Below are 25902 nucleotides of genomic sequence, written 5' to 3' on the forward strand. Positions count from 1 at the left end.
TCAGTTTTATTGTTTTATTGGAAACCCATATCAGCTCAGAGTTTCTCCTCCCCTTGTTACTAGAAATGAAATGAATGGTTAACCATCATCAGTTCAGGTTTCTTCATGACCCCTCTGCTGAGCTCACAGTAAAATGCATTAATTCACGCTAACTGAGATAGTCAGTCAGAAAACTTAAAAAAGTAAGCTGGGATCACCTACCTTCAGCAATGTTGTGGATGTCAGACGTGTGGAGAAACAGTTCCCAGATGATCCATGATCTGTTCAGATCACCCCGCATGGTACCGGGCAACATGTGATCCATGGATCAGAGGAAAATGTATCAGCATGGTATATATCCCAATTCAATATCTGAGTGAAAAGAAGTCAGTGTTAAAGTTGTTCAGGTGGGCACAAACAGAAAGTAATTTCAGTCTTTTAAAATACATTTTATGTATGTTTTATTTCACAGACTTTCAGACAGAAACAGGTCATAACGTGTAAATATTTCATTGTGAAAGATAACTTTTTAATTGTCTATTAGATGTTAGAAACATTAAAAGAAGAATAGTAGAAGTTGATCTGAGTGATAGGTCTGGGCCTCAAATCAACATCACGATTAATTGAACAATTTACCTTGATTACGATTCATGAACGATTATTTTGTTATTGTTTTTTTCCCTCGTAGTTCACTGACATATGCTCAACTGTTATAGCTGGAATATGTTTTTCTAATGAAAGAGTGCATAGTTTTATGATTTTAAAGAAATTAAGGAAACACACACAGATGAAATATTTATGGATACTTATTGAATATTTGAACTGAAATCAAAGCATCAGTTGAATTGAAAATTTCACATTTTAGCTTTAAAGTAAAAATCAACTTCTCTAAAACAGTGGAAATAAAATAACTAATATCTCCTTATTGCAAACAAAATCCACTTTAAACATGTGAAGGTGCCATGTGTTGCACCTTCACTAATGCTTCCTTTTCTTTCAGCTGTAAGAAAAAGCACGGACTATCTTCTTACACACCCATTGCCCTCTCCATATTTGATCTTTAATTTTTTTAAATAAACAAAGAAATTATATTATTGATGGATTCAGTGCCTAACAACAACATCAGTACAGAAAAGGAGAATAAACATAAGGCACACAACATAAGAAAAACATTTAGACATTATCATAAGTCTTTTTATCTGGTCTTTTTTCTTGTATAATCTTAGAAGATGTTGAACACCTAATATAGAAATAATTAAAAATAATAACAGTATTCGAACACTTAACTGCCATTGGATTACGTAATTTTGTTAGAAATAAATAATTGATTACAATGTTTTGGATAACGAGTGAATCAATTGACGTGAGGATGTTAATGTTACCTAAACAGTTTTACGAAAGTAGTCAGCCTAGGTGTACATTTTTTTTTTTTTTTTAAATGCCCTGTCTTGAATAGGCCACTCCCCCTCTAACAACAACCAGCGAGCGCTATATGTTAGAGGTGGGAATCACTAGAGTCTCCACAATACGATATTATCCCGATACTTGAGACACGATACGATTCTATTGCGATTTTAAACATTTTTCGATATTTCTAGCTTCTATTTTGTTCTCCTTATTTTCTTTTTCTGAAGGTTTACAGGGGTAATCGAGTGAGAGGAGACCATTTCAGCCATGTATGATGTAGCCTTTATCGTCTGGCATACATGTTGTTCCTCAGGGTGTCATAACATCCCCACTGAACATTTGGGTGTGAGGACCTTGCTCAAGGGCATCTCATGTGTTGTAATGAAAGAGGAGCAAAGCCTGTTAGTAATTTCCTCTTATTCAGATTGATCATGGATGCAGACCGTCATTGTTTTACAGTAAAACAAGGCTTCAAGAGATGTGGAAAACATGTATGCTATTCTAACAAAATGCATCATAGTTCATAGAAGAACTAATAAAAATCAATCAATAAAGCAACACATCCTCTATCTTCTGATGAGGGGGTTGAAGGGGACCTTACAGTGTAGCCAGCAGTCACTCAGGTGAGGTATGAAAGAATATCCTGGAAAAGGATCTTTGTCTGTGTAATGCACTGCACATCTTTATTATCAGTTCATCTTGCACCTTGAGAAAGATTTATAGTGAATAGTGAATTGTCTGGTTTTTGTTATATTGTCTACATACTGTATGTCCTGTTTTGCTCTATTTTTATGTTTTCAATGTTTGTTTGTAATTTTCAATTGGGTAAATTTTATTTGTGATAGTAAATATTCTTACTTTGTTATTTTTACTGTATTTTATTTTAACTTTATTTAATCTCTTAAGGTGAGGTTTTGAGATAAGCCCTCATGGGTTACTACCTCACCTGCATGTGTTTTATTTTTTATTTGTTTTATTTTTCTGTTTGACTCTTCTTTCAAAAAATGTGCAAATAAACTAAACTAAACAAAACCAAAAGGAAGCTGGAATTGAGATATAACATCTAGGGATGAATAGTCAGGGGCATTTTAATGCAAATACTTGACAAATAAAAAGCTAAACTGTCATCAGATGATGTCATCATCTCTTGTGCTCCCCATAAGGACAGCTTTCCTGCATCGATGTCCTGTGCCCTGATATAACTAATGTTAAAGTCATATAATTAAAGTACTTCTCATATATATCAAAGAATAAGCATGTTTACATAATGGGTCAGTAATGAAAAGTACTTTGCACATCTATTTCATAAGACAGGTGTGAAGGAGAGTAATGTGTCGGTCATAATTCACAAGCAAACTCCCTGAAATAGTTGCATCAATGCATTTTTTGACAACGTTTTGTTTTAGGATCCTCAGCAGGCAAACAGTTTGTTAAAACAGGGATTGTTTGTGCATCAGAACCACCACACATGGAGGTAAATCTGCTGAGCTCCTGTAAAGCTGACTGGCTCTTCAGTTAAAAAAACAAAAAGAGCAGTCAGGTGCAAACTTCTCTCTGTAAAAGAAAAACATGGAAGTTCATGTAAACACTATCTCATTCCCATTGACCTGTGCTCTTCTCTCTCACTTAGGATATAAGGTCCTGTCACTTCTGGAGATGCCTATAAGTGATGCAACTTCTACAGACCAGGCAGATGTTTACATCCACATCACCTTCATTAAGAAATGGGACATCTGTGCTGGTGCAGCACTCCTCAACGCACTGGGTAATGTAACAAAGGTTATACTTCACTGTGTGCTTTCCTTTTTAAATATTCACTTTTTGGCTGCTTTTGAAACATTCAATTTAAAGGAGCAATATGTAGGGTGCAACACTGCCCCCTAGAGGTTGACCTTGGAGCAGAGTTGAAGTCTATTCTACATTTAAAGAAAATCACTTTTAGCTTTTCACTATGAAATGGTTTGAATGATGAGCGGCTAACAATGAGGTGTTTTCACTATTATTCTAGGAGGCAGCATGACGACCCTAAAGGGAGAAGACATCGACTACAGTGATACACTTCTGAACAAAGGAGGACTCGTGGCCAGTGTCGGTGTGGACCATAAGGCTGTGCTGGAGAGATTACCAAACTGGGACCCTGAAAAGCACTGAGAAACACAAAGCCATTAGTAGACGGGTCACAGTGTGGTAAAGACAACAGAAGTCTGCATGATTTCATTTCCTGGTGACACCAAAACCTCCACACTTCAGATGGATCTGAGTCACTGTCCCTTACAGAGACCACAAAGACTGTGTGGCTAACCAGGCTCTGAATACACACTTCTAGACATGTGTACATAGTAAGGAGAAATGCTCCATCATGCATAAACACACAAACACATGCTCACAGTGATTACAAGAGAACTACTACCTGAGTCCCTTCACCTTCAGAAAACAGGATGAATCCACTGTGAAGAAATCTGAGGAGCACAATGCTGAACTGTACAACAAAATCATGGAGTGACCGATCTCCTCGTCTTTCATCTTCTTAAAGCCCGACTCCATCACAAGCTCTTCCAGAGGAAATACAAGAACAAGGTACACCGTGTTTTTCCAGACAGGCTGAGAGTCATTGAACATCTGCCTCGTTTGGTCTCAGCAGCCGGTGTAACATGGTCTTACATGCAAAAAAAAAAACAATAACCCTGTTTACCAGCACCAGTAAAACCACCTCAGTTTACTCCACACCGTCTTCAGGTTTTCATCTGAAGTGGATTAGAGATTCATGTTTTTATTAATTTAACTTTGACAGATCAATAAACTGAATCTTTGTCATTATTCAGATAAAACCAGCTCAAACTAGAACGCTTTCCCAACAACCCATTTTTACCTGAAAGCAGTGCCTGCTGGGTAAGGAGATCAACGTGCTCTGACCAAACCAGAAGTTCGTTAGAGGGAAACACAAACATTGATCTGCTTACATTGTCTTAAGTTTATCCAACTCAAAAAACTACAATATGAAGTTCTAAAGAAGTAGTCCAAAGTGTTTGGCAAGAGGTCTGCTTTACTAAAGTACATTTTTTTCTTAACTATGTTGCGGCCATGTGAAGCAAAATAAAAAGTGTTTCTTCAAAATTAATAAAAGTGAAATGATTAAAGGGAAGATGAAGGAAAAGTCCACTTTTTAAATCTTTCATCTCTCTTCCCTGAGACTCATTTTTGTCCCGTTTAAAACTTTTCAGTGTGTGGAGTTGCTGTGATTGGTGCTTCCCTTACTCTTCTGTTATAAGAGGTCGTAAACACACAGACATGATAACTCCAGGGTGAGCCCATCACAATCAGGTGAAGTCAGAATCATTCAAAACCCGTCTGTCTGATGGTGGTTTTCTTCTGTAACGTGTTGTAAATATGACGTTCACAGCTGTCACCTCTCTGCTACTGACAGTGCTCATGGTTAATGATGGAGAAAGAGCTAACATGTTCACTGATGTGCTCCTGGATCTGCCATCTCATAACTCATGACTTTATAACTAAACTCTAAGTCTGCCAATGTGCAGTACAGGAGAAGGTAAAGAAGTGTGTATCGTCAGTGTTTCATCACCAAGAAGACGACAGAAGTTTAAAAGACTTACAGCTTGGAAAGAGTCACATTGAAGACTGTCTGCAATGAGAAACTCCCTGAGACTATTTCTGTGAATGAATATTGTGCCGTGCTTCATCCAGACTCATTTAAACTTTGGTACCAGTCACATTTTGTTGGAGAAGAAGTGTACTTGTATTTGCATGGTTTTGAATATTCATTCGTCTTTGCTCCTCTTAACATTTCTCAATCTGTGCGGATGATATTCCTCGCTTGATTAACCTGTTTCTGTCTTTTTAAAGGAACATTTCCACAGACAACAGCTGTTATGACTACAGTCTGGGTTTTCTTGTTGATGTGAAGCCATGTCTGATGGTAAAGAAAAAACTACACCAGCATAATGTGAGCTCTTGTCCCTGTATGAAGAAGATACAGTTAAAGTGTGTTTCATGTTTGCTTTTGTGTCATTGATAAGTGTGTGTATAGATATATAAAAACCTGTGTGTGTGGTGTCTGGATGACATGCTGCTGGTATACTGAGAGCACAGCTTGACTCAGAGGAAGTACAGGTAACAGCGTTCAGTCTGCTGGAGGTTGGATCTCTGTGTGCTACATTTCTGTTTGATGATCTGAGTGCCTTTAATCTGAACAACATAGTCACAGGATGGTAGTGTTAGCCACAACACTTAGCAGGGTTTCTGGTGTTGCTATGGTAACACAGTGATTGCTATGCAGGGGTATAACTGATGTTTTGTTATGATACATAAAAGAGAACGGGTGGAGGGAAAGAAAACAGCATTTTATCACGTAGGTGTCTGTTTATAGGTCTAATGCATGTGTGAAGAAGTTCTATAAAACGTTTTGTTTCTCAACAGAAAGATGTGTGAAGTCTCAAACATTTTCTATAGCTTGATGCTAAATCTGTGAGGTACTTTTTTTAATATACATCGTTGTCAACCGGTGGTGCAAAGATGGTCGGCCTGACAACAGATTCAGGTCAGGTTGTTAAAGGGGGCACAATGTATTCTTCTCTTCACCCCTGGAGACTGATGTTTCTGCAATAAAACCGAATAATGAGCAGAGTCAACTTCACTTCCTGTTTCAGTAACCTGCAGTGAGACACACCTATGTGTTCCAGGTAAGTTTAGATACAGTCATGAAACCTGTGACGAGCAGTCTACCTTCCATTCCTCTCATATTGGTGTTTTTAAGTTCCTCATACTTTTCCACTTTCAACCAGGTATACACTAAACACAAGTTTAACCCTTTCAGACATTTATTTGAACAATGAGATTTGGAAATATTTCCTCTGCGTCAGTCCTTTCCTGCTGCTTTTCCAGGTACCTCTGCAGCTGTGAAAAGAAACAAGATGATCAAACATATGATTGTGCATTTGGAAGATGGGTAAAAGGTAAAAAAAAAAAAAGGATATGATCTGACTTTTTTTTTCTATTTTACATTGTTATTACTGGATCACTCCAGGGTCGAGGACTCGTTGGATATGGAGAAAAAAATCAGTTGCACACTGAAAATGACTTTACTGTCACTTTATTGTGGGTAAACAATGTTTCCTCTGTAGCATAATCACATAGGCATACACAGGTGTCTTAACAACAAATAGTCACATGATCAATCCTGACAATATTGATTATTCATGGTCATTTAAATTCTGACTTTAATCTCAGAATTCTGAAGAATTAAAAAGAAAATTAGAACCAAAAATTGTTTTTTTCAGTGGCCCTAATCCTCCTCCATATAAAATCAAACGAGAACCATAGCGTGTATTAAAACAACATTATGTAACTTATACCATCCACATAGTAAATCATAAAGCATATTTACAAATACAAAACATATCTACAAGAACAGGACTAAATCATGTCAAATAAGCTAACTGAATAAAATGAGCTGAATGCAAAATATATATATATCTATATACATACAATGTTTGACTTTATTTTCCCTCGTTCACTCACAATAAAGTGACAGTAAAGTAACTTTCAGTGTGCCTCGCTTCATTCAGTTTTTCATTGTATGTTCATGAAACAGACCGTCACCTGAGAACATTGGCTGGCTGTGCACGTGGTACTCTATTTGTGGTTAATATAATAAAAGGAGAAATATGTGTTGAGTCAAATATCAGCTCTGAAATGTAACATCAGTACTTACATCCTGCTGTCAGCTTGGTGATGATCGGCCTGAGAGTGTCCTCTATGTCTTGTCTTTGGTCTAAGAAGTCGGAGACTGTTGGGTTTCTGACACTCTGAATCCAGTCCGACTTGGACGAGCACACAGACTTGCACATTTTCTACACGTGAAAGACGAGAAGATAAAAAACAAGAAGCTCCTGAGCTGATGGGGACTTCAAAAATTAAATATTGAAAAGGTCAAATTATCTCTAATCTAAGTGAAGCCACTATTTCTTCATCTGTGTGAATATGAGAGAAACAGTGAGAAACTGTTATATCTCATAGTAATATTTGAAAACAACTCATTTTTGATTTTTATTACAAACCATTTATAGAGCGGATATCTGGGAAGCAATTCAAGGTTCTGTGTTAAAAAAACACTTCAACAACACACTTGGACAAAAGATTTAAGAGACTGACTGAAAATAATTTTGTTGACTAATCTCTGACATGTTGAAAATATAATGATGGATGTTTGGGGATAAAATACTTGCACATTATTTGACTTAATTAAGATGAGAAACTGCTGCCAGGAGGAGGATAAATCCCCCTGCTAGAAATACACCCTAGCTTTATCCAAAGTCATGGCAATAATCATTTAATTAAAATAGTATAACTAAATGATCTTGATGTCAAAACAATGTGTTACCTTCTCCTCTTTTGTCAGACTCCTCTCTGAATCAGAGGTCATGTCTTTAATGAACGTCACATATGACAGAAAGTCCTGTTGAGCGTCTGCAGCACACACACACAAACACAAAAAGCTTCTTTTTTAATAAAGTTTTTATTTCATTTTTGCCAAAGATACTGCTATAATGTCTGCTGCACACACCTGCCAGGATGAGACAGTCAGCACAGTCAGTCTTGGAGTATCTGTGGGCCAGGTCTAAAGGCCTCTCCCCTCTGAAGGTCTTTGCCTGTGTGTCGGCTCCCAGGTCAAGTAGAGTCCTCACTGTTTCCAGGTGGCCCCAACAGGTCGCGAGGTGTAGGGAGGAATAACCTGCGGAACAGAGGAGGCTCTCATGTGAGTCCTTTCAAATATTATTAAATCATCTGAAGACAACTGGATCAGAAATATGAGTATACTCTGTATTGTTTTATATGACTTTTTATCAGATAATGTGCAAAAACACACTCAGGCCAAGATGATTGAAGATACACATGTTGACAAGGTAAGACATATCTGTATACTGACTTATTCTCATGTAGTCATTTCATCAGTAGGCTATCTGATAACTGGAATATTTCAAAAAGGTGTATCAATACTTCACTTCCTGCAAAATAAAAACATATATTTATTAGTTCAAAAGTAATAGTAGGTTGATTGATTGATTGATTGATTGATTGATTGATTGATTGATTGGTTGATTGATCGAACAAACAGTTAAAGCCCACTCAGCATCATTTTTCTTACCCCTGACAGTCTGCTCGTTGACCAGAGCTCCGTGTCTGAGCAGTTCTCGGACGATGGCGCTCCTCCCCAACATGCTGGCAGTCAACAGGGCGTTCCTCCCAGCCTCGTCCTTCATACCAAACAAACCTTCTTCCGGCACCTCCTCCTCTGTGACACCCTCGCCTTCATAAAGCTCCTTCATGGTTTCCAAATCTCCAGATAGCACACAATTAAAAATGTCTTCCTGCAACGATGTCATACTTACTGCACTCGTTTCTTCTTTGGCCTACCTGTCCCGCACTACACCGGGTAGTAGGCTATGTCTTGTTTCCATGGTTACAGCGTCACACGTTCTGTAAACTTAAGAGATAACGTAAACCAGAGAGTGAGAGCCTCTTTCTAGGACTCTGTGTGTTAAACTTTCCCGCCTAGCCTACTTCTTCAGCTTTGTTTATTACTTTAACCCTCGGGGAGACTGACAGAACCTTTAGCTGAAACTAAATACCTTTTGTTTATGTTCCCTTTGCTGAAAGAAGAATAACTAGGAATAACCAGGAATTAAGCCTTTTTTTTTTAATATAGCTTGTAATAAAAAATGTTAATCCATAGGCCCTATGTGCTTTCAATATCTTTATTTATTCAGATACGTTATAGTAAACATTGACTGTTTCAAACCTGAGATAATATCGCAAATTCCTACTCACAGCATTCGGTTTTGAACGCGTCGCGCCTCACCACAGAGGTTCCATGGTGTAATGGTTAGCACTCTGGACTCTGAATCCAGCGATCCGAGTTCAAATCTCGGTGGGACCTGATTTTAGGCCCCTTTGGAGGACTTTAAAAATCACATTATTCGAAGTTGAGATCTCTCATTACACAAATGAGATAACTTTACCCACCTTTCATGGCTTTTGACAAAGTAATGGCAGATCCTGCTGCAGCCAGACAGACCTTATGTCCCCTTATATACTGTACCATATGTTAACTTTTGTCGATGTCCTCTTTTACTGCTACAAGCATATGCTTAGATACTTTTATTATTGTATAAATGAATACATTTCAAATATACCTTCATTGATGTTCATGTAGCCTAGCAATTGTAATACATCTTTAATATGGTTTATTTCTGTCCACACTCTTCAGAGTCCAGCAATTTTATTTATTTATTTTATTTTAAAGCTTTTGGCTTGACATGGATATCATGTGTAACAATTATTCTATCCGGGAAAGGAGCACCAACTCTTTAATTTTTATTATTTATTTTTTTGTTAATCAAGAATGCATATGCAAACAACATGGCACTAACATCTTTCAAAATAGCATAATGCACAGGTGCATATCCAAAATAGTAAGCATAAAAGGACAGACTAAGATTAAGAGATTAAATAGGTAATATTAAAAAATAGAAATAAATAACTTTAAGGATTTGGACTTTTCTTTTTGTATAATTTGTATTATACTGAAAAGTGTCCTCGCATCCCTTTAAAGGCTTTTATGTAAGACAGAAACTGTCTATGCTGGTTTCAAATCTAAATCGCAGATGCAACAAGTTGGATGGGATGGTGTTAATCAGATGGATATATACAACTTCAAGATTTCCCATTCTGTAATTTGATATGTCAATCAATCATTATAGTGCCAATTCATAATATTGTTATCTCAAGACACTTTTACGAAAGAGCACTTAAAAGACCTTACTCTTTGTTATCATATCTACAAAGACCCAACATGAATCCATCATGAGCACTAAACAACATTTAGCAAAGTTACAGAGGCAATCAAAAACTTCCTGGCAGAAACCTCTAAGAGAACCACACCCATGATGAACAGACATTTGCCGAAACTGTAGGCCTATTTGGGGTTGAAAAGTGGGATAGAGGGAGATGCAGAAGGAAGCAGGATAGAGACAAATAGAGCAACAACAATGAAAAAGATAGATTTAGTGCTACAATGTCAGTAATAAACTTCACTTCCTGATTGATTGATTCCTTTCACTTCACTTCCACTTCCTGAGCACTGCCGTGCCCTTGAGCAAGGCACCTAACCCCCCCACCAGCTCAGGAGCTCCCACTGTGGGCAGCCCCCTCACTCTGAGACCTCTCCATTAGTGCATGTCCATAGGATCCTGTTTGTGCATGTGTGTGTATTTCGGAATGTTTCTGTAGCATGTTTACTAGACAGAGTGTAAAAACGAATTTCCCCTCGTGGGATCAATAAAGTATAAATTATTATTATTATTATTGTTAATAAATTATTATTATTATATCATTATTATTATTATTATTAATAAATTATATTATTATTATGATTATTAATAACAATAAATTATGATTATGATTATGATTATATTATATTATATTATAATTATGATAATAATAATAATAATTATTATTATTATTAAAAATATGTGTTAGAAACCGACATTATTTAATCAAATGTTTTTTTTTAATCTTTGGGTCATTAAGGATCAACCGTGTGAATTTAATTCCTTTAAAAGCACTTAGATGGTGAAAAACAAGGAGTTTGTTGATATATTTATTGATTAGTGTAAGAAACTATTACTTCCGCTTCCGCTGGTGAGCCTCAGCATTTCACCGGAAGTGACGTCTGATTACCTGGAAACGGAAGAAGATTCGCGAATAGATTTGTGTAGCGTGAACCTGTAGATATTTAGCATCTCCATAAAATTAAGGAAAAACAAGGAAAGCTTCTACTGTACAACCCCCTCTCACTGACTTCAAGATGTTTAACAGACAGACGAGTCTCTGGATGGGTGATGTATGTTTGAAGTCTCCGTTTTTTGTCAATATGATTTATGTTAGCTTCGCTACGTTAGCGTGTTGCTAGCTCAGTTACATAAAGTTAGCCCGGATATGTGACCACTGTCGGGAAGGTTAGACTAATAAAGTATATAATAAGTATCTAATTAACATGACTCAGCGTGTTTACCTACGTTAGGGTCTAGTTTAGTCCATATACTACAACGTAATAAACTCACCTCCATATAATTGTTGTATGTTATCTAGCTCTTCCTCTCATTAGTCCTGAATGCTAGACGAGATGCTTCAAACGAGTCAACATTTATTTAGAGTATTTATTTAACGATTAAACATCTAAGTCATCCTGTTGCAGTAAATATTTACAAAGGGAAGTGACACATGTACTAAGTGTGCGTTGAAGTGGACAGCTGTTGGCTATGAATAATGATCCGAAGGTTAAACTAACACTTGATAAGTTAGGTTAGAAAAGGTGTAAACATAGCTTGGTCATGCAACCCTTTTATGTAGAATAGAATAGAATAGATGTTTATTGCCATTTACACAGGTACAGGACAGTACAGGTACATTGGAATTTTTGTGCGTTTCTCCCTGAGTCAGCTTCTACAAAAAAGTTTAAATTATATATAAAATAGAAAAGCATTATAAGAAATAAAAGAGTAGAAAAGTACAAATAAAAGAATAAATAAGTTGTAGTAACAGCTAAGTAAATTCAAATAAACTGTACAGAAGCTATACACTGTATTAAAGCAAATATATAATACAAACAAAATAACAAAGGGGAACACTGTACAATGAAATGAAAATATAAATATATTTTCTTTTCTCTACTTTCTACATCTCTTATTGCACCTGAGCTTATTATGTATTGTATATGTATTATGGGGTTATTATGTATTGTTTACTCATATCGTTTGAATAAATGTCTCAAATAAACAAAATGCACAATGATGTCAGTTGCACAAAATAAAATATACTATTTCCTTCCCACGATGGACAGAATAGTTACTTGTGTCAATGATTACGGCCATAATATCCATATATGTCCAGGTGTTTTGATGTACATGTATTTACATTCCGGTGTGACGGTACAAACGTTATTTCTGAGGGCAGATATTTGATGACAAACTATATGAAGTTTATACTTAATAAAGATACGTGTCCTTATTATTCTGTAGACTCAACTGAAGACGCAATTTTCATTAGCCAGCGTAAATATCACCTGCAAATAGTGTTTGACTCTGAAGTGTCTGTAGAGTGAATTTAAGAGTGGATGCAAAATACGGCAGCACAGTATTTTAAGGGACGATTCAAAACCCGGCAGTGCAAAAATTGTGTCTGCCAAATTTTGCATTGTCCTGAGAGGTGCATGCATTTCTCTGCATAACACAGGCTCTTTCTCTGACACCTAAAAGAAACAGAGCCAGCATGATACAGTTATACATCTGGGAATTTAAGTTGTTTTACTCAATACTATTGTAAAACATTATGAGCTGTAGTTTGACCAAAGCATTTTAAAACACTAGACCTGCTTACGTAGCTTGACCAGTAATAGAAAGGACCATGCATGTTTGTGCACATTAATCTACTGTTGTGACTTTCTTAAGGTGAAAATCAAATCTCAACTTGTCTTTCATGTTGTGTTTAGTTGGACCCATACATGGATGAAAGCTTTATCAAGCAGGCCTTCAGTGCTATGGGAGAATCACCCTTTGGAGTCAAGATCATCACTCACAGGATAACAGGGTAGGACATTCAAAACATCTAATGAGCGGGAAGCTAGCTGTGGGCTGCACTGTCATGAAGACATCTGTTTATAGAGATTTTTTAAAGCTAGATCTTTATGGGATGATGGCTGACAGGAGACAGGATTGTGTTTTTCCCCTGCTGCTCGAAACACTGTTTTCCTGTATACAGCCATGCCTGCTGCAAAGCTAGTACGCTTAATTCTGGGACTACTGACACTAAATAATTGCTCCTTACTTACAGATGATACAGATTTGGCAGATAGAAACCAAAAGGTTAATGTAACTCATTGATTAAAGTGACTAGAAACGTCTACAGGATACCATGAACGTGCGTCCTTTAATAATAATAACAACAACAATAATTACTGCCAACTTGGTTGTTTTAAGTTTAAGATGTTTAGATTATTTCAATGTAAATGCCTCCCTAACATCTCTGTCCTCCTGTCCTCCTGTCCAGGGGTTCAGCAGGATACTGCTTTGTGGAGCTGGCAGACGAAGCGAGTGTTGACCGCTGTGTCCAAAGACTGAATGGAAAACTGGTCCCTGGATCAAACCCGGTCAGTTTTATGGTGTAATCGCAGAATCATGAATCTTTGATTTCAATCTTTACTGCAGTATGTATATTTTAATGTTTCTCCACAAATATTTGAATATATACAATTACTATTGACAATTTAATACTGCCTTCCTCTTTTCCCAGTGTTTAGAGTAATGTGATCAAGCAGTATTTAATTGTTGATTTGAATGTGGATAGTGGAGCTCAACTTGTCTCGCTCTTCCTTTGTTACAACAGTGACTTGAGTTTATTGTTGATAAATGACTATGATATGGGTTTGTTAATCTGCTCTTCATAAAGATTCTTGTTAAACAATGAAGTGTGTCAAATCTGTAGGATCTGCTAGTGTTGCTATTGCTAACACTAAAATACATGAAAGCAGAAGCAGTAACTTCTAAAGTGGAATGCTGCAGAGACAGCTCGTAATGATGAGGGTTTGTGAATGTAATCAAAGTCATGCGTGCACAGTTGTGAGCTTTAGCTGCTTGCTGCTGGATTTGAAATGCTGTTGGCACTGTGAGCTGGCCAAGCTACTGGGCTCCCCTGTCCACTGGCCTGTACCTGCTGCTGAAGGTGGCTGAGAGGCTGCTTGTACATGAATGTACTTTGTTTGAAGCTGGTGAATAGAGTCTCTGGTAGGAACTAACTGAGGAATGGGCTAAAGGCTGGTCTGTGTGGTGGAGGAGGTATGTAAACCCAAATAACAACCATAATAACTCCACTTTTTATTTCCAGCAATATCAGTGTAATACTACACGTCTTTTGGTGTGTGATGCTGGCTTAGTGTGTGTTTTTCTCTCCTCTGTGCAGCCCCGGAAGTTTAAGCTTAACTATGCCACGTACGGGAAGCGACCAGAGGCAGGGTAAGACATGATTCACGTTACTTTGAGACATTTAAATGCTTCACACCAAACAAACATGGTGTCCATGTAACCTTATCTCAGGCCAAAACTGTTGTCTTAATCCAATTCAATTCATTAAATTAAATACTCCTTTTCCTGAAATGTTGTATCAATTATGTTAACAAATTAGCTATTATGTAAATTTGAAATTGATTTCCAGTGCACTTTAATTTGTATTAAAGGGGAGATAGATTTTTTATTTAAAATGGACTTCACAATTACATTGGCCGGATGCATTGTTTGAATGTTTTAGCACATAGTTGTCCACAGGAGGCTTTTGGCTAATTGTCTGTAAAAAATTGCAATTCCATTATCATCCTATTATCCTTGTCATGTAGGGCACGAATGGGGAGAATGACTGAAATCAATATCCAAATATAAAGATTATTTTTTACTTCATGGTTAGTGTGACAAAACTACATCTGAAAAAAATCAGCACATGTTCACTCTGCCTGAGAGACAATTAGACAAACTAATCTAGAAAACCTGTGAAACACCTTTAAGTAGAGGGGAACCTCACCGATGTACACGGCAGAGTTGATTTCTTGAAATAGGAAAATGTTAAAAACAAAAGTTGTTTGTGGCTCTAAATTAGTCAGGACTTCAAATTGAAAGAGTACAAATTTAAACCTGAGAAATATGTAGGGCGTGGGGGTATGAAGAAGTGAGATCATCCGACCCCTCTGGTCTGATCTTCATCTTTTTATTTTAACCGTGCGGTTTGAGACATTAGCTGTCAAGTCAGCTGTGGGAAGTCAAGCTGCATTGTGGGTAATGTAGTCCCCATGTTTTGACAATAAAGATACGTTTAAGAATGAAAAAAGTTGATTTTGATCTGTTTTTAGAATGCATCACAAGTCCAGCTTTCTTGTCAGAGTTCAGTGCTGTGGGGGAGTTTTTATTTTTAATCTGGCTAACTGTTGACAGAAAACACAGATGGTGATTTTCAAGGGTTGTCTCTTTTTATATTTTCATTTGTTAAACTCTCCAAGTACAGTTTACTTAAAATCAAGATGTTGCACTACAGAATTTTTATTAAATGACAAAAACATTTTCATTATTTTCTACATTTCCATTATTTTTGGATTTACAATAGTAACACAAAATTACTTTCCCTTACCCTCCATCAACAAGTGGTTAACATTTCATGTTTGTTTATTTTAGAGTGAAAGAAATGTGAACATTTTAGACTTCTTAAATGTTCCAGCTCAAACAAAAAACAACATGAAGACAGACATGTAGCTGGATTAGTCATCATTACGTCTGCTTTGTTTACTCTACAACTGAAACACATAGACAGAAGAGAAGTTCTCATTTGTCTTGTCGGGTTTGGGTTAACCATACAAATGGCATTTCCCCCCAAAACACATCCTCCCTATCTAAAGCATGTCAGTACTAACATAACATCACATAAACAAGACGAGTCTTTAATCAGTGTCCTCACTTTTCTCAGGCCGGAGTTCTCTGTGTTTGTGGGCGATCTGGCGTCTGAGGTGGACGACTTCCAGCTTCACCAAGTTTTCAAAAAGTACCTTTCCTGCAAGGGAGCCAAAGTGGTCACTGACCAGTATGGATACTCCAGGTACGAGGGCTCATGAGGGTAGAGGTCAACTAGACATGGATGTGGCTTCAGAGACATAAAATGTGTTTAATATTCTTATTGTTAGACATTTAGAATAATGTGAACATGTGTCCTGGACTCTTGTTGTATTGATACTTTAGATAGCAGTGATATGGACCACCAGTACATCTTCATCTGTTTCCAACAAAAGGCTGACAAACTGTTTTCTGTACGTCTTATGCTGAAACTATTGTTTTCCCCATATAGGCTAAGCAAGAGCAACTCACAATTCAAGTGATGCTACCTGTTAAAAGTAAAACAACAAGTTTCAGTTCTACCATAATAATACCCATTATATTCTGTTTCTCATTATAAGTGGCTGTTGAAATGCCCAGTATAGAGCACAACGTGTTTTGGAGGGGAGATGTAACTGTTGTTTGACCCGCAGAGGTTATGGCTTTGTCAAGTTTGGAGAGGAGAGCGAGCAGAAGAAGGCGATTGAGGAGTGCCAGGGTACGATGCTTGGGGGGAAGCCGCTCAGACTGAGTATAGCTGTGGCAAAGAGGTGAGAACCATGACGCCGGAACAAGTCACATTATCATCACTGTTCATCTTGTGTGGGTTTTCTTGTCATTGAATTCAGTGTGCTCGCCCAAACACACAGTAAATATATCCTGTTTACAAGAATAGTTTGTCGATCAAAGCCTGATACATATTTTATCACCTCCTTCTGTATCCAAAAACTTTTGAAAAATAAATTATATTTTAAAATAATTTTAAATATAATTTTTATATTTTTTAAATTATAAATTATACTCATCCCTGCTGTCCCATAAACTCACATGTGAAATAATCTGCATCTGAAAATAGTCCTCAACAGATACATGTTATAGAAATACCTCAAAAAAATGCATTAAACTTAAAGGGATACTTCACACATTTGCATTAATCTTTGTATCATTAGAAACCTGGTAGTATTTTTGAATGGTCGTGCATCCCGCCCTCATTTTCCCCTGAGATGGGAAATCTTTGTATTTCTGAATCTGAAAAGGAGCTTCCAGTGATGGAAAATGATGATTTATGCGTCACTGGAAGCTGTTGTGGTTAGCGGGGTGAAACTACAACGCTAGTTCCTCATATTTTTGACCACTGAAGCTACAGACCAATCACAGATCAGTGGGTGGGACCTCACTCCCAGAATGGAAACTTAACGTCCGCTATATTGTTTGGAAGCTATGCTAACAGGCTCTATGGAGAAAGTTGATAATGGCGAAAAAATACAAATATAGCGGTGAGACGACTGCTGTCGACAGGCCGGTCTTGTTTCTCGGCTGCTGCGTCCGGGGCTGTAATGGTGCTATAATGTTTTCTGTGGGAGTCCCCCAACCAGATATTCTTTCATTGATCAAGTTTCATTCATGAAATCCTTTCATATGTTAATGATACGTTTCTATGTATTATGTTGCAGCCAGAAGATGAGCAGCTACCACGGGAGCCAGGGCCAGAATTACAACAGCAACTACAACCAGTCCCCGTCCAGTTACTACGGCAGCAATAACAGCGGGGGTCAGGGGGGTTACTACTCTCAGTGGGGGGGCTATGACCAGTACAGCGGCTATAACAGCGGCTACAACACTGGCTACAATAGTGGCTACAACTACAACTACGGGCCCTATGGATACCCCCCTCCAGGCAACGTGATGCCCCCACCTCCCACGGGGGTGCCACCCACGTCCACTGACATGTCCGCTGTAGAGGTGAGGGGGTCCATACTCATTCTTAGAGCAGTAGATGATTCAGTATGTTTGTGGTGAGTCAGTCAACCCACAGTGTCACCAAAATTGTCTGGATGTGTTTTGTATGCCAGCTGAGGTTTGTTCACAGTGACTGCAGTCTTTGAGGGCGGGCGGGCGGGGGGGGGGGTCTTGAAGAGATTCTCAGAAATATTGACCAATATGTGATGTCTTTCTACAGCAGAGCCACGAGGAGACTGAAGGTGTAGATGAGGAAAATACTGAAGGTAAAGAGACCTTCATTTGTTTCAACTTACCCATATCTTGTTTGAAAATATATCGATAAATAGCCCAGCCCTAGTAGCAGCTACACTACAGCACATGTCTCAGCATTTTATACAGGTTTATAGGTGACATGCCCCCGTGACCTTTCACCTGCAATCTGAAGGTCACAGAGGCGTAAAGGGTGACGAAGTCATCCCCCCTCTGTACCGCCTTTAGATCTTTAGAGGTAGTACAGAGGGGTTAAAGAGAGCGAGACGATATCAGCCGAGCCAGCGGGGGAGCACAGCGCTGGATCACTGAATCAATATGAATGCCCAAAGACGTGATGACGGCTGAGCATAGTTTCACTTCTGTGAATAAAAGAAGTCTTAAAAGAGCTTCTGTTACTTTAGGATAACTAATGAGGCGTCCAGTGTTTGCTCTATGATAGACTTGAATTCAGTCCATGGATGTTGTATGCATGCACACATGAATGCCTTACACTGTGGATCTGTTCAAATCATTGTGTGCTTTTTTTTTTCCAGAGCCCATAGCAGAATGTGACGTGGAGCAGTGGAACAAAGATTTTATGCAGCGCAGTGAGGAGCTCTATGACGCCATGATGAGCTGTCACTGGGAACCCCTGGACTCTGTTAACTCGCCTATTCCCTCCCTGTCTTGATGGTTCCCCACCTTCTTCTGACCCACACCTGACCCTTCAAATATTTAATCGTCTATGGTTTTTTGTACTACCCATAATCTGCCACGGCCTAACAGCAGACAGAGGTTCTTGTTCCTCTTTAATCACTGACGTCCACACAGACACTCACTGAGTCACTGATTCTCAATGTGCTCTCTCTCTGAGGAACAGACACAGTAACTATAACAGACTGAATGCCTCATGTCAATACTCACCTTGTGATAATGTCAGTGAAAGAAAAGCACACTTTCATCCTCTCCAGATGAGCCGTGTTAAAAGGTGACACCAGCAGAAGCTCACCTTATTATGTGTGTGGCCCCAACTGTAAGAAAGATTGTCTAGAAGACAAAAGTTACGACTTAATGCCTTAATTGTCTTTGGCCATGAACTTCTCCATCTAAGAGCGTCAGTCGAATGATATTGTAGATGCAGAAAATCATTCTTTCTTTTTCCTGGGAAGGAAATGTCACCGGCTTTAAATGTGTCTGATTGGTCTTCTAAGTGGAGGTATGTGAATACGATACTTCTCAGTATAACCAACAGAATTCAATCACCACTCTATCATCATCATCATCATCATCATCACTGTTTTCCAGACAAGAAGCTGTAGATCTTTCTATGTTAATGACACATGGTACAACCCGATCGTTCAGAGCGGACGTCCAGGCAGCATTTCTCTCCTGCTGTTTTTTTGTTTTGTAGATATTTTCTTTCCTGAGACGTTTAATCAATAAAACACATTTAGGAGGAGCGTGTTCTTGTGTCTTCAGAGGGGAGTCAACATGGAAGTGTTCCTCCACAGAGGCTGATTTAAGAACTTTTTTTTATGAACATATGAAGGTATCCAAGCTGGTTTCACATCTGCTCTCCTGAAAATATCTAGAGAGAATTTAAGGAGGACTGCTCTGGATGTTCTTCTGACCTGACTGTTCACATATGCTCCTCACAGAGGGAGGGGGGGTTGGTGGTCTCCTGAGGTAAGATGTGACGCAAATGAGACAGCAGATTACTTCTTATTGTCTAAAACAGCTGCTGAGGGGAAGGTGACGGATGAATTGATCAACAGCACGCTGCACAAACAGTTTCTTGTTTTATTAGATTTTCTCACAGCAAAGATTCCCGCTGAGTGAAACATTTGACTGTGTAAAGGAACAGGAAGAGGTTTTGTTAAGAAGCCATACTAACCCCATGTACCTTACGAAACAGAAAATACTTTTTGTACACAAGGGGGTGCTAAAATTGACAAACGAAAAGTTACTTTCAGCAGCTTTAAAGAAAACGATAGAAAGACAAAGAAAGGGATACAGCTCTCACTGGATCTCCAATTGAATGTTTAATAATTCTAACCAGCTGCTGCTCAAAACGCTCTGAATCTTTTTCTTTTTTTTGTGTATCTTTACTAAATCTAAGCGGTCTGTTGTAAACTTTCTTTGTCCTTGATGAAAGCTTGTTTCTTAAGATTTACTTCCTCACAACTTCAGACCTCAAAGGATTTAGACTCACCGTTCTTTTGGTATCCAAAGATGGACTGAAAAAAACATCCTTCATCTTTCATCACGTTACCCAAGCCAGGCCTGGTCTCCCAGTTATCCTGCACACCCCTGAAATAGTCTACATGTTAATTCACTACCGTGTTTATTCATCCAGTGCTCATTGTTTCATTCAGAATAAAAAGGCTTCATTCATTCTGTCGGTCTTTAATTGTTCAGAGGAAAAAATATGCATTCACAGCTTGCAACCCAAATAATCAGACAATTAAGTACCTGTTTGTTTTTAGTAATAAATCACCTTTTGTTTACATTTATTTATGAAAAATAAGTTTACAATGCTTCACAAGGGAAATGTTTGGGCAGTCGGGGTTGCGTCTGAAGTTTGACTCACTAAATATTCAGACCTCTTAAACAGAAGCTCCGAGTTACACACACTCATCATGCTCTCTGTTGAGAAGCTTTTGGGGCGTTGGTGGTGTTTTTTTAACGTGTAACTACCGTTGTACCACGGCAAAGAGTCGGTCAACCTGGAAGATCAGGAGTACGATCCCCAGCTCCTGCAGCCTGATGTCCTTTGGTAAGACACTGAACCCCTGAATGTGTATGATGGGATTACTTCTGATGTTCACTTTACACAGCAGCCTCTACCATCAGTGTGTGAATGTGTAGGTGTGACCTGCGGTGTAAAAAGAGCTTTGAGTAGTCAGAAGACTAGAAAAGAAATATACAAGCTCAAGTCCATTTACCATGTAGACCTACTGAGGCTGCACTGTAGTCCTGGAAGCAGGCGCCCCAGGTTCAAAACATGACCCCTGGCTCCTTTCCTGCATTCAAGTCATTCCTCACTCACTCTCTCTCTCTCTCTCCCTGATTTCTCACTCTATCCACTGACCTGCCTCTCTAATAAAGAAATAAAAATCCCCCAAATAAATCTTACAATCAAATAAAATAATGTTCCAAATTAATCCAATGAGTTTCTCTTTTTACACTAATGTCCCATTTATTAAGTGTTTGGTTAGTTTACTTGTTGATTATCACACCACCAATCCTTCTAATTATTAATTATTCATATCTTTGTATTGCAAACACACTTTAAGATGTGAGTTCTGAGAGGAAAGGTTTCTCAAACATCCAGTCTGTATTAAAACTGGTAACACTACTGTCTCTCATCATGGATCCTGAACGCTTCTTAAGGATGTCACAGAGGACACCTTGTGTGTGTGTGTGTGTGTGTGTGTCATCATTAAACTACGCTTTTCAGAGTTCAAAACAGTATCTATTGTCTTTCTGTGAAAAGAAGACAGCACACTCAAACATCTTCAAACCACCTTTCTGTCTTGTTTCCTGTTAATTGCAGGAGTCTTGGCTCAATTTTGCATCCTCAGTCTTGGTGTTCAGCAGTCCTAATCCAGGTCTCCCGGGGGAGCACCAGCTGGGCCCGAGGCGGTACCAGCCCTGGTACAGTCCCCTCCAGCTCAGACATCCCAGAGCGCCCCCTAGCAGCTGGGTGGGGAACTGAGGGAAGTAAGCCAAGAGGCAGAGCAGCAGAAAGATCCAGAGGCCGAGCAGGAGGACGCAGAAGAGGAAGAGGATCCTGAGAGGGGCGTCTGAGACCCCGCCCAGGCTCAGGTAAGGGCCAAACACGGACGTTTCTTCCGCTAGCAGGAGGCAGCAGAGACACAGGAGGAAGACGTCCTCTGAGACTTCATAACCCCTCCACAGCATCCCGGCCCTGAGGCACTCTGACTTACTCTCGCCTTCTCGCAGCACCAGCAGAGGCTGCCCGTTGGCGACCTCTGGACCGCCGAGTAAAGGTTCATAGCAGCTCCCCGTGGCGTTCTCCAGTAGGTCCAGGAGTTTACAGAAGCCGAGCCACAACCCGCCGGCCACCCCGAGCCGTGACAGGTGACGCATGGAGAGGGACACGGAGCGACGGATGGAGAAGGAGAGGAGGAAGACAAACGACCCGACAAAGATGCAGGTCCAGCCCCAACCAGAGCGCAGGAACATCCTGGAAGAAGGAGAGCAGAGAGGTGTGAACAAACTTCATAACAAGGGAGACGAGGAAACGGAGGGAGAAAGGGGAGGAAGTTAGATCAGTGACATCATGTCATACTGACATTTTGAGTCATTAACATCCAGGTCAAAGGTCAAAGGTATCTTTATTGTCCCCACAGGGAAACATACAAGCCATAGACAACACTGAGAAATAATCCAACTAACAGTAGGTGCATAGATACATAAAACATGAAAGCCCAGCAGAGATGCTCCAGCATCCAGATAAAAGTGAAAGTGCAGTGTGCAATGAGCAAGAAATTAAAATTCAACTGCTAGGTCATATCATGTCCTGTGAGAAGTATAGTATACACGTTTCTGGTCATTTACTAACTAACTAGTGACAAGCATTACATTATACAGACTAGAAGATATTTATTTTATTTGGTATTAGTCTGTGGATACAGCTAATAATGACCTTCAGACCACCTGAGTAGAACAATCTGCAAAGACACATTGGAGGGTTGGTAAGCACATAACGCAGTGAAACCATGACTGCTGGTTGGATGTTTAATATATCACTTTCAGTCAGAGCAGAGACTACTACTGAATTTTTTTTGTCACAACAGCTCAACAAACAGGAATATAATTATCAAAAATAACAAGAAGTTAAAAATCAAACATATGTACATCAGTTAAATAAAGGGAGAAAAATACAATAATAGAATAATACAAGGTATGTACACTTCCACTTGTGGAAAGACTTATTATTATTATTACACACACAGTGTATAGCATTATTGGAGATGCTGTTAAAGAGTCTGATTAAACAGTCTTTATTATACACCTAACATGACCGACATTTGGCCAGCTGGTTGATACACATACACACAACACATTTTAAAATGTTGCATATTTGACCTTTAAATACCAGAAGAGGTTGGCATCAGGGTTACGACACATAACACATTTTAAAACCACAGTGACACGTCTTTGAGCACAGCTGTCACTTTCTATTAACAGCAACACAGGAGTGCATTGTGGGTATTTCAGTGGCATAATAATAGCCGTGGTACAAAGAAGAGGGCAAAAAGAAGAAGGCCTGCTCACCTGTAGAGGAAGTGACTTCTCTTGGCAAAGATGCTGTGCTGCGAGACCCAGAGGCTCAGTGCAGGACCAAACATCACCACCGCTGACAGCAGCAGGTGGAAGTGCTGCCGGACCGCGGTGTTACCCAGGAACCGGGCCGCCAAGTCCGTCAGGACCACCAGCACCGTGTGGAGGAACATCTGGACCTCAGAACCAACCTCTGCTCTAAATTAGCTTAACTTAACTTAACTTAACTTTAATGGATGGTTTGCCGGCTTTGAATGCAGCAGCAGGTTTTGTGTAGGTTATCCACTTCAAACTAAGTACTGCATTCACTGCTCCATGTGATAAGTCTGTAATCCTCCCCAGAATGCTCTTGTGCTGTGGATTACCTGTTACATATGGGAACAAGAATCCAGTTGGTTATGAAGACAAAAAATAAGTCCATCGGTCAATTCAATCAGTCAGTCCACTGAAACTGATTTTCCAAAGATTGAGCATGGGTTCATCTGAGCATTGGTTGACGCCTCCTGATGTTAGCTGCTAGTGTTGGGCGTCCACGTGTAAAGTTATTGTAAAAACATGAATGGAATGGCAGCTGCCCCCCCTAGACTGCAAACACATGCACGCTATGAAATCCAAGCGTGACACATCAATCCAGATCCTGACTCAGAAGAGAATCTCTGCTGCTTAGCTTCAGTGCACGTTGTTCTCTCACCCTTCAAACTTCAGCTATGCAAACATTCCATACCATCTGACTGTTTTTTCTTGTAGCTGCAGGAGGGTGAGCCGAGCTTCATTCCTCCCTGACTCTGTTTTGCAGGTTCTTCAAGTGTCTCCTTCCTGTTTTCCTCATGTTCTACAGCAGTTATCTTTAACCTCTTCTGGATCAGTTCTGCAGAAATACAATGGCTGCTGATGTATTCCACTCAGCGATGGTCAAAGAGTCAAAGCTGCAGGATATACCTGTCCTATTCGATCTGCGTCTTCTGCTCTTCTGTGTCACTGACGCCCGCTCTCTCCTCACATGCACACACACTGCATGAAAATACAGGGTATGTTCTCGCCCTGTCATACGCCTCATGGGCCTAGGTGTCACATTTCTTCTTCTGAGATGACTGAGGATTCAGAAGGTTGAACCAATGACACTGATTCCTTGATGTTGACAGGGTTTCTTACTCTCTACTATCAGCAGAGGCTGAGGGTAAGACGAGCAGAATCAGAGTCACCGTAAAGTGGTGAATTAAATGTGTGAGCGATGAGTCACATTAGATATTAATATACAAACTGTTACATTACATGTGTTTAAGTTCAAGTATATTAATAGATAACCTTTGTACTGTATCTGAGCTAAGACTCAGCTGTTGCTGCGGCAGGCTGCTTCTGTCACTCATTGGAGACTGACACACACACGCACACACGCACGCACACACGCACACACACACACACACACACACGCACACACACACACACACACACACACACACACACACACACACACACACACACACATATCTAGCCTAATATTATGATTATTTAGGGCCAACGTTACAGCTTCTATCCTCTTAATGGTACCTGCTGCATGGCTGTTGAAGCGCAGGCTGAACTGCTGCATTACTGTGAGGAAGGGGCAGGGGGTCAACTGTGGGCTGCTGACTGATTTTGAAACCAAAATAGTCTATTTTAGGGAGCGTTGCTACCCTCTCTTCCTGTTCCTTTCTCTCCTGTCATTTTTGACTTCCGCTTGAAATTAATTAAATTAATATTGATATTTTGTTTTCTATGTTTGTTCTATTTTTTTCTAACTTGTGAGCTATGGGACACTCCTGAATTTCCCCCAGGAGATGAATAAAGTATTTATCTATCTTGAAAGGCATTTTGAATCGCTCGGTCGGCTCGGAGAGGTGCACTCTGCTCGCCACCAGATTTTGGCCGTAACAAGCTACATGACATGATCACATTATTACCCAGCAATCATCACAGCATATTTGGATATGATGAAAATATCAAATGAAATATTAAATTATTCATTTAATGGAATTGTTTTCTTTAGTCTGTTTATAGTTTATGTAGAATAAGAACATCATTTTGTTCTAGACTGTGACTGACTATAACACTCAAAATAAAACCATGATGGAGATCGCTCTGCCTCTTCAAGTCACTATATAGTGAATGGCACCATTGAATTGTTAACATGTGCTTCTCTGGACTCAAATGTATCTCTGACAAAACAGTTTAATTAACATTCATGAAGTCAGAATCTAGAGGGGGGTCCACTCCTCCTCCTCCTCCAGGTTCTTCAAACTGGTTTGTGTATGTTTAGTGTTTTCCTCACACCAACAGCTCTCTGCACTCATTCTTATGATGCATTCATCACTGATCTACCTGACAGTGTTTTTTAAGTTTACAGTTTTGTTAAATGTATCACTCTCTTCATGTCCCCTATTTTTTTTAAAGCAGGATCTGCCCTCATTTCCTGTTGTGTGTTTTTGCTCCACTAGATGTCACAGTGGTTGAAGCAGCCGTGAGGTTAGAGCGTCACCATGATATTCCTGCACTT

The 25902-nt window shown here is 39.2% G+C and overlaps 3 protein-coding genes, 1 long non-coding RNA gene and 1 other non-coding gene across 7 annotated transcripts; 3 read left to right on the plus strand and 2 right to left on the minus strand.

Moving 5' to 3' along the window:
- The first annotated feature begins 2997 nt into the window (after positions 1-2997).
- LOC132978629 (uncharacterized) lies at positions 2998-6032 on the plus strand. Its single transcript, XR_009673960.1, has 2 exons — positions 2998-3151; positions 3395-6032. It is a non-coding gene; the product is annotated as an uncharacterized LOC132978629 (long non-coding RNA).
- Positions 6033-6112: 80 nt separating this feature from the next.
- Positions 6113-8996, minus strand: ankrd45 (ankyrin repeat domain 45). Its single transcript, XM_061043876.1, has 5 exons — positions 8549-8996; positions 7967-8134; positions 7784-7869; positions 7115-7253; positions 6113-6297 (listed from the first exon to the last, which is right to left on the minus strand). Exons 1-5 carry the CDS (start codon positions 8784-8786, stop codon positions 6260-6262), a joined length of 669 nt encoding a protein of 222 aa, XP_060899859.1. The 5' UTR covers positions 8787-8996; the 3' UTR covers positions 6113-6259.
- Positions 8997-9268: 272 nt separating this feature from the next.
- trnaq-cug (transfer RNA glutamine (anticodon CUG)) lies at positions 9269-9340 on the plus strand. The gene has a single exon. It is a non-coding gene; the product is annotated as a tRNA-Gln (tRNA).
- A 1800-nt stretch (positions 9341-11140) lies between these two features.
- trnau1apb (tRNA selenocysteine 1 associated protein 1b) lies at positions 11141-20453 on the plus strand. Of its 2 annotated transcripts, none has more exons than XM_061043877.1 (9): positions 11141-11305; positions 12953-13050; positions 13510-13609; positions 14419-14471; positions 15964-16092; positions 16520-16636; positions 17540-17828; positions 18046-18091; positions 18614-20453. In XM_061043877.1, the coding sequence occupies exons 1-9, from the start codon at positions 11270-11272 to the stop codon at positions 18748-18750; spliced, it is 1005 nt and encodes a 334-aa protein (XP_060899860.1). In that variant the 5' UTR covers positions 11141-11269; the 3' UTR covers positions 18751-20453. The 2 variants fall into 2 exon arrangements, with proteins under 2 accessions (XP_060899860.1, XP_060899861.1); XM_061043878.1 differs by having other exon boundaries at positions 18049-18091.
- Positions 20454-21589: 1136 nt separating this feature from the next.
- fitm1l (fat storage inducing transmembrane protein 1, like) lies at positions 21590-24618 on the minus strand. Of its 2 annotated transcripts, none has more exons than XM_061043880.1 (3): positions 24309-24618; positions 23364-23734; positions 21590-22269 (listed from the first exon to the last, which is right to left on the minus strand). In XM_061043880.1, exons 2-3 carry the CDS (start codon positions 23540-23542, stop codon positions 21606-21608), a joined length of 843 nt encoding a protein of 280 aa, XP_060899863.1. In that variant the 5' UTR covers positions 23543-23734; positions 24309-24618; the 3' UTR covers positions 21590-21605. The 2 variants fall into 2 exon arrangements, with proteins under 2 accessions (XP_060899863.1, XP_060899862.1); XM_061043879.1 differs by having other exon boundaries at positions 24061-24618.
- Positions 24619-25902: the final 1284 nt, after the last annotated feature.

Source organism: Labrus mixtus, chromosome 8, assembly GCF_963584025.1.
Source record: "Labrus mixtus chromosome 8, fLabMix1.1, whole genome shotgun sequence".
Taxonomy (NCBI): domain Eukaryota; kingdom Metazoa; phylum Chordata; class Actinopteri; order Labriformes; family Labridae; genus Labrus; species Labrus mixtus.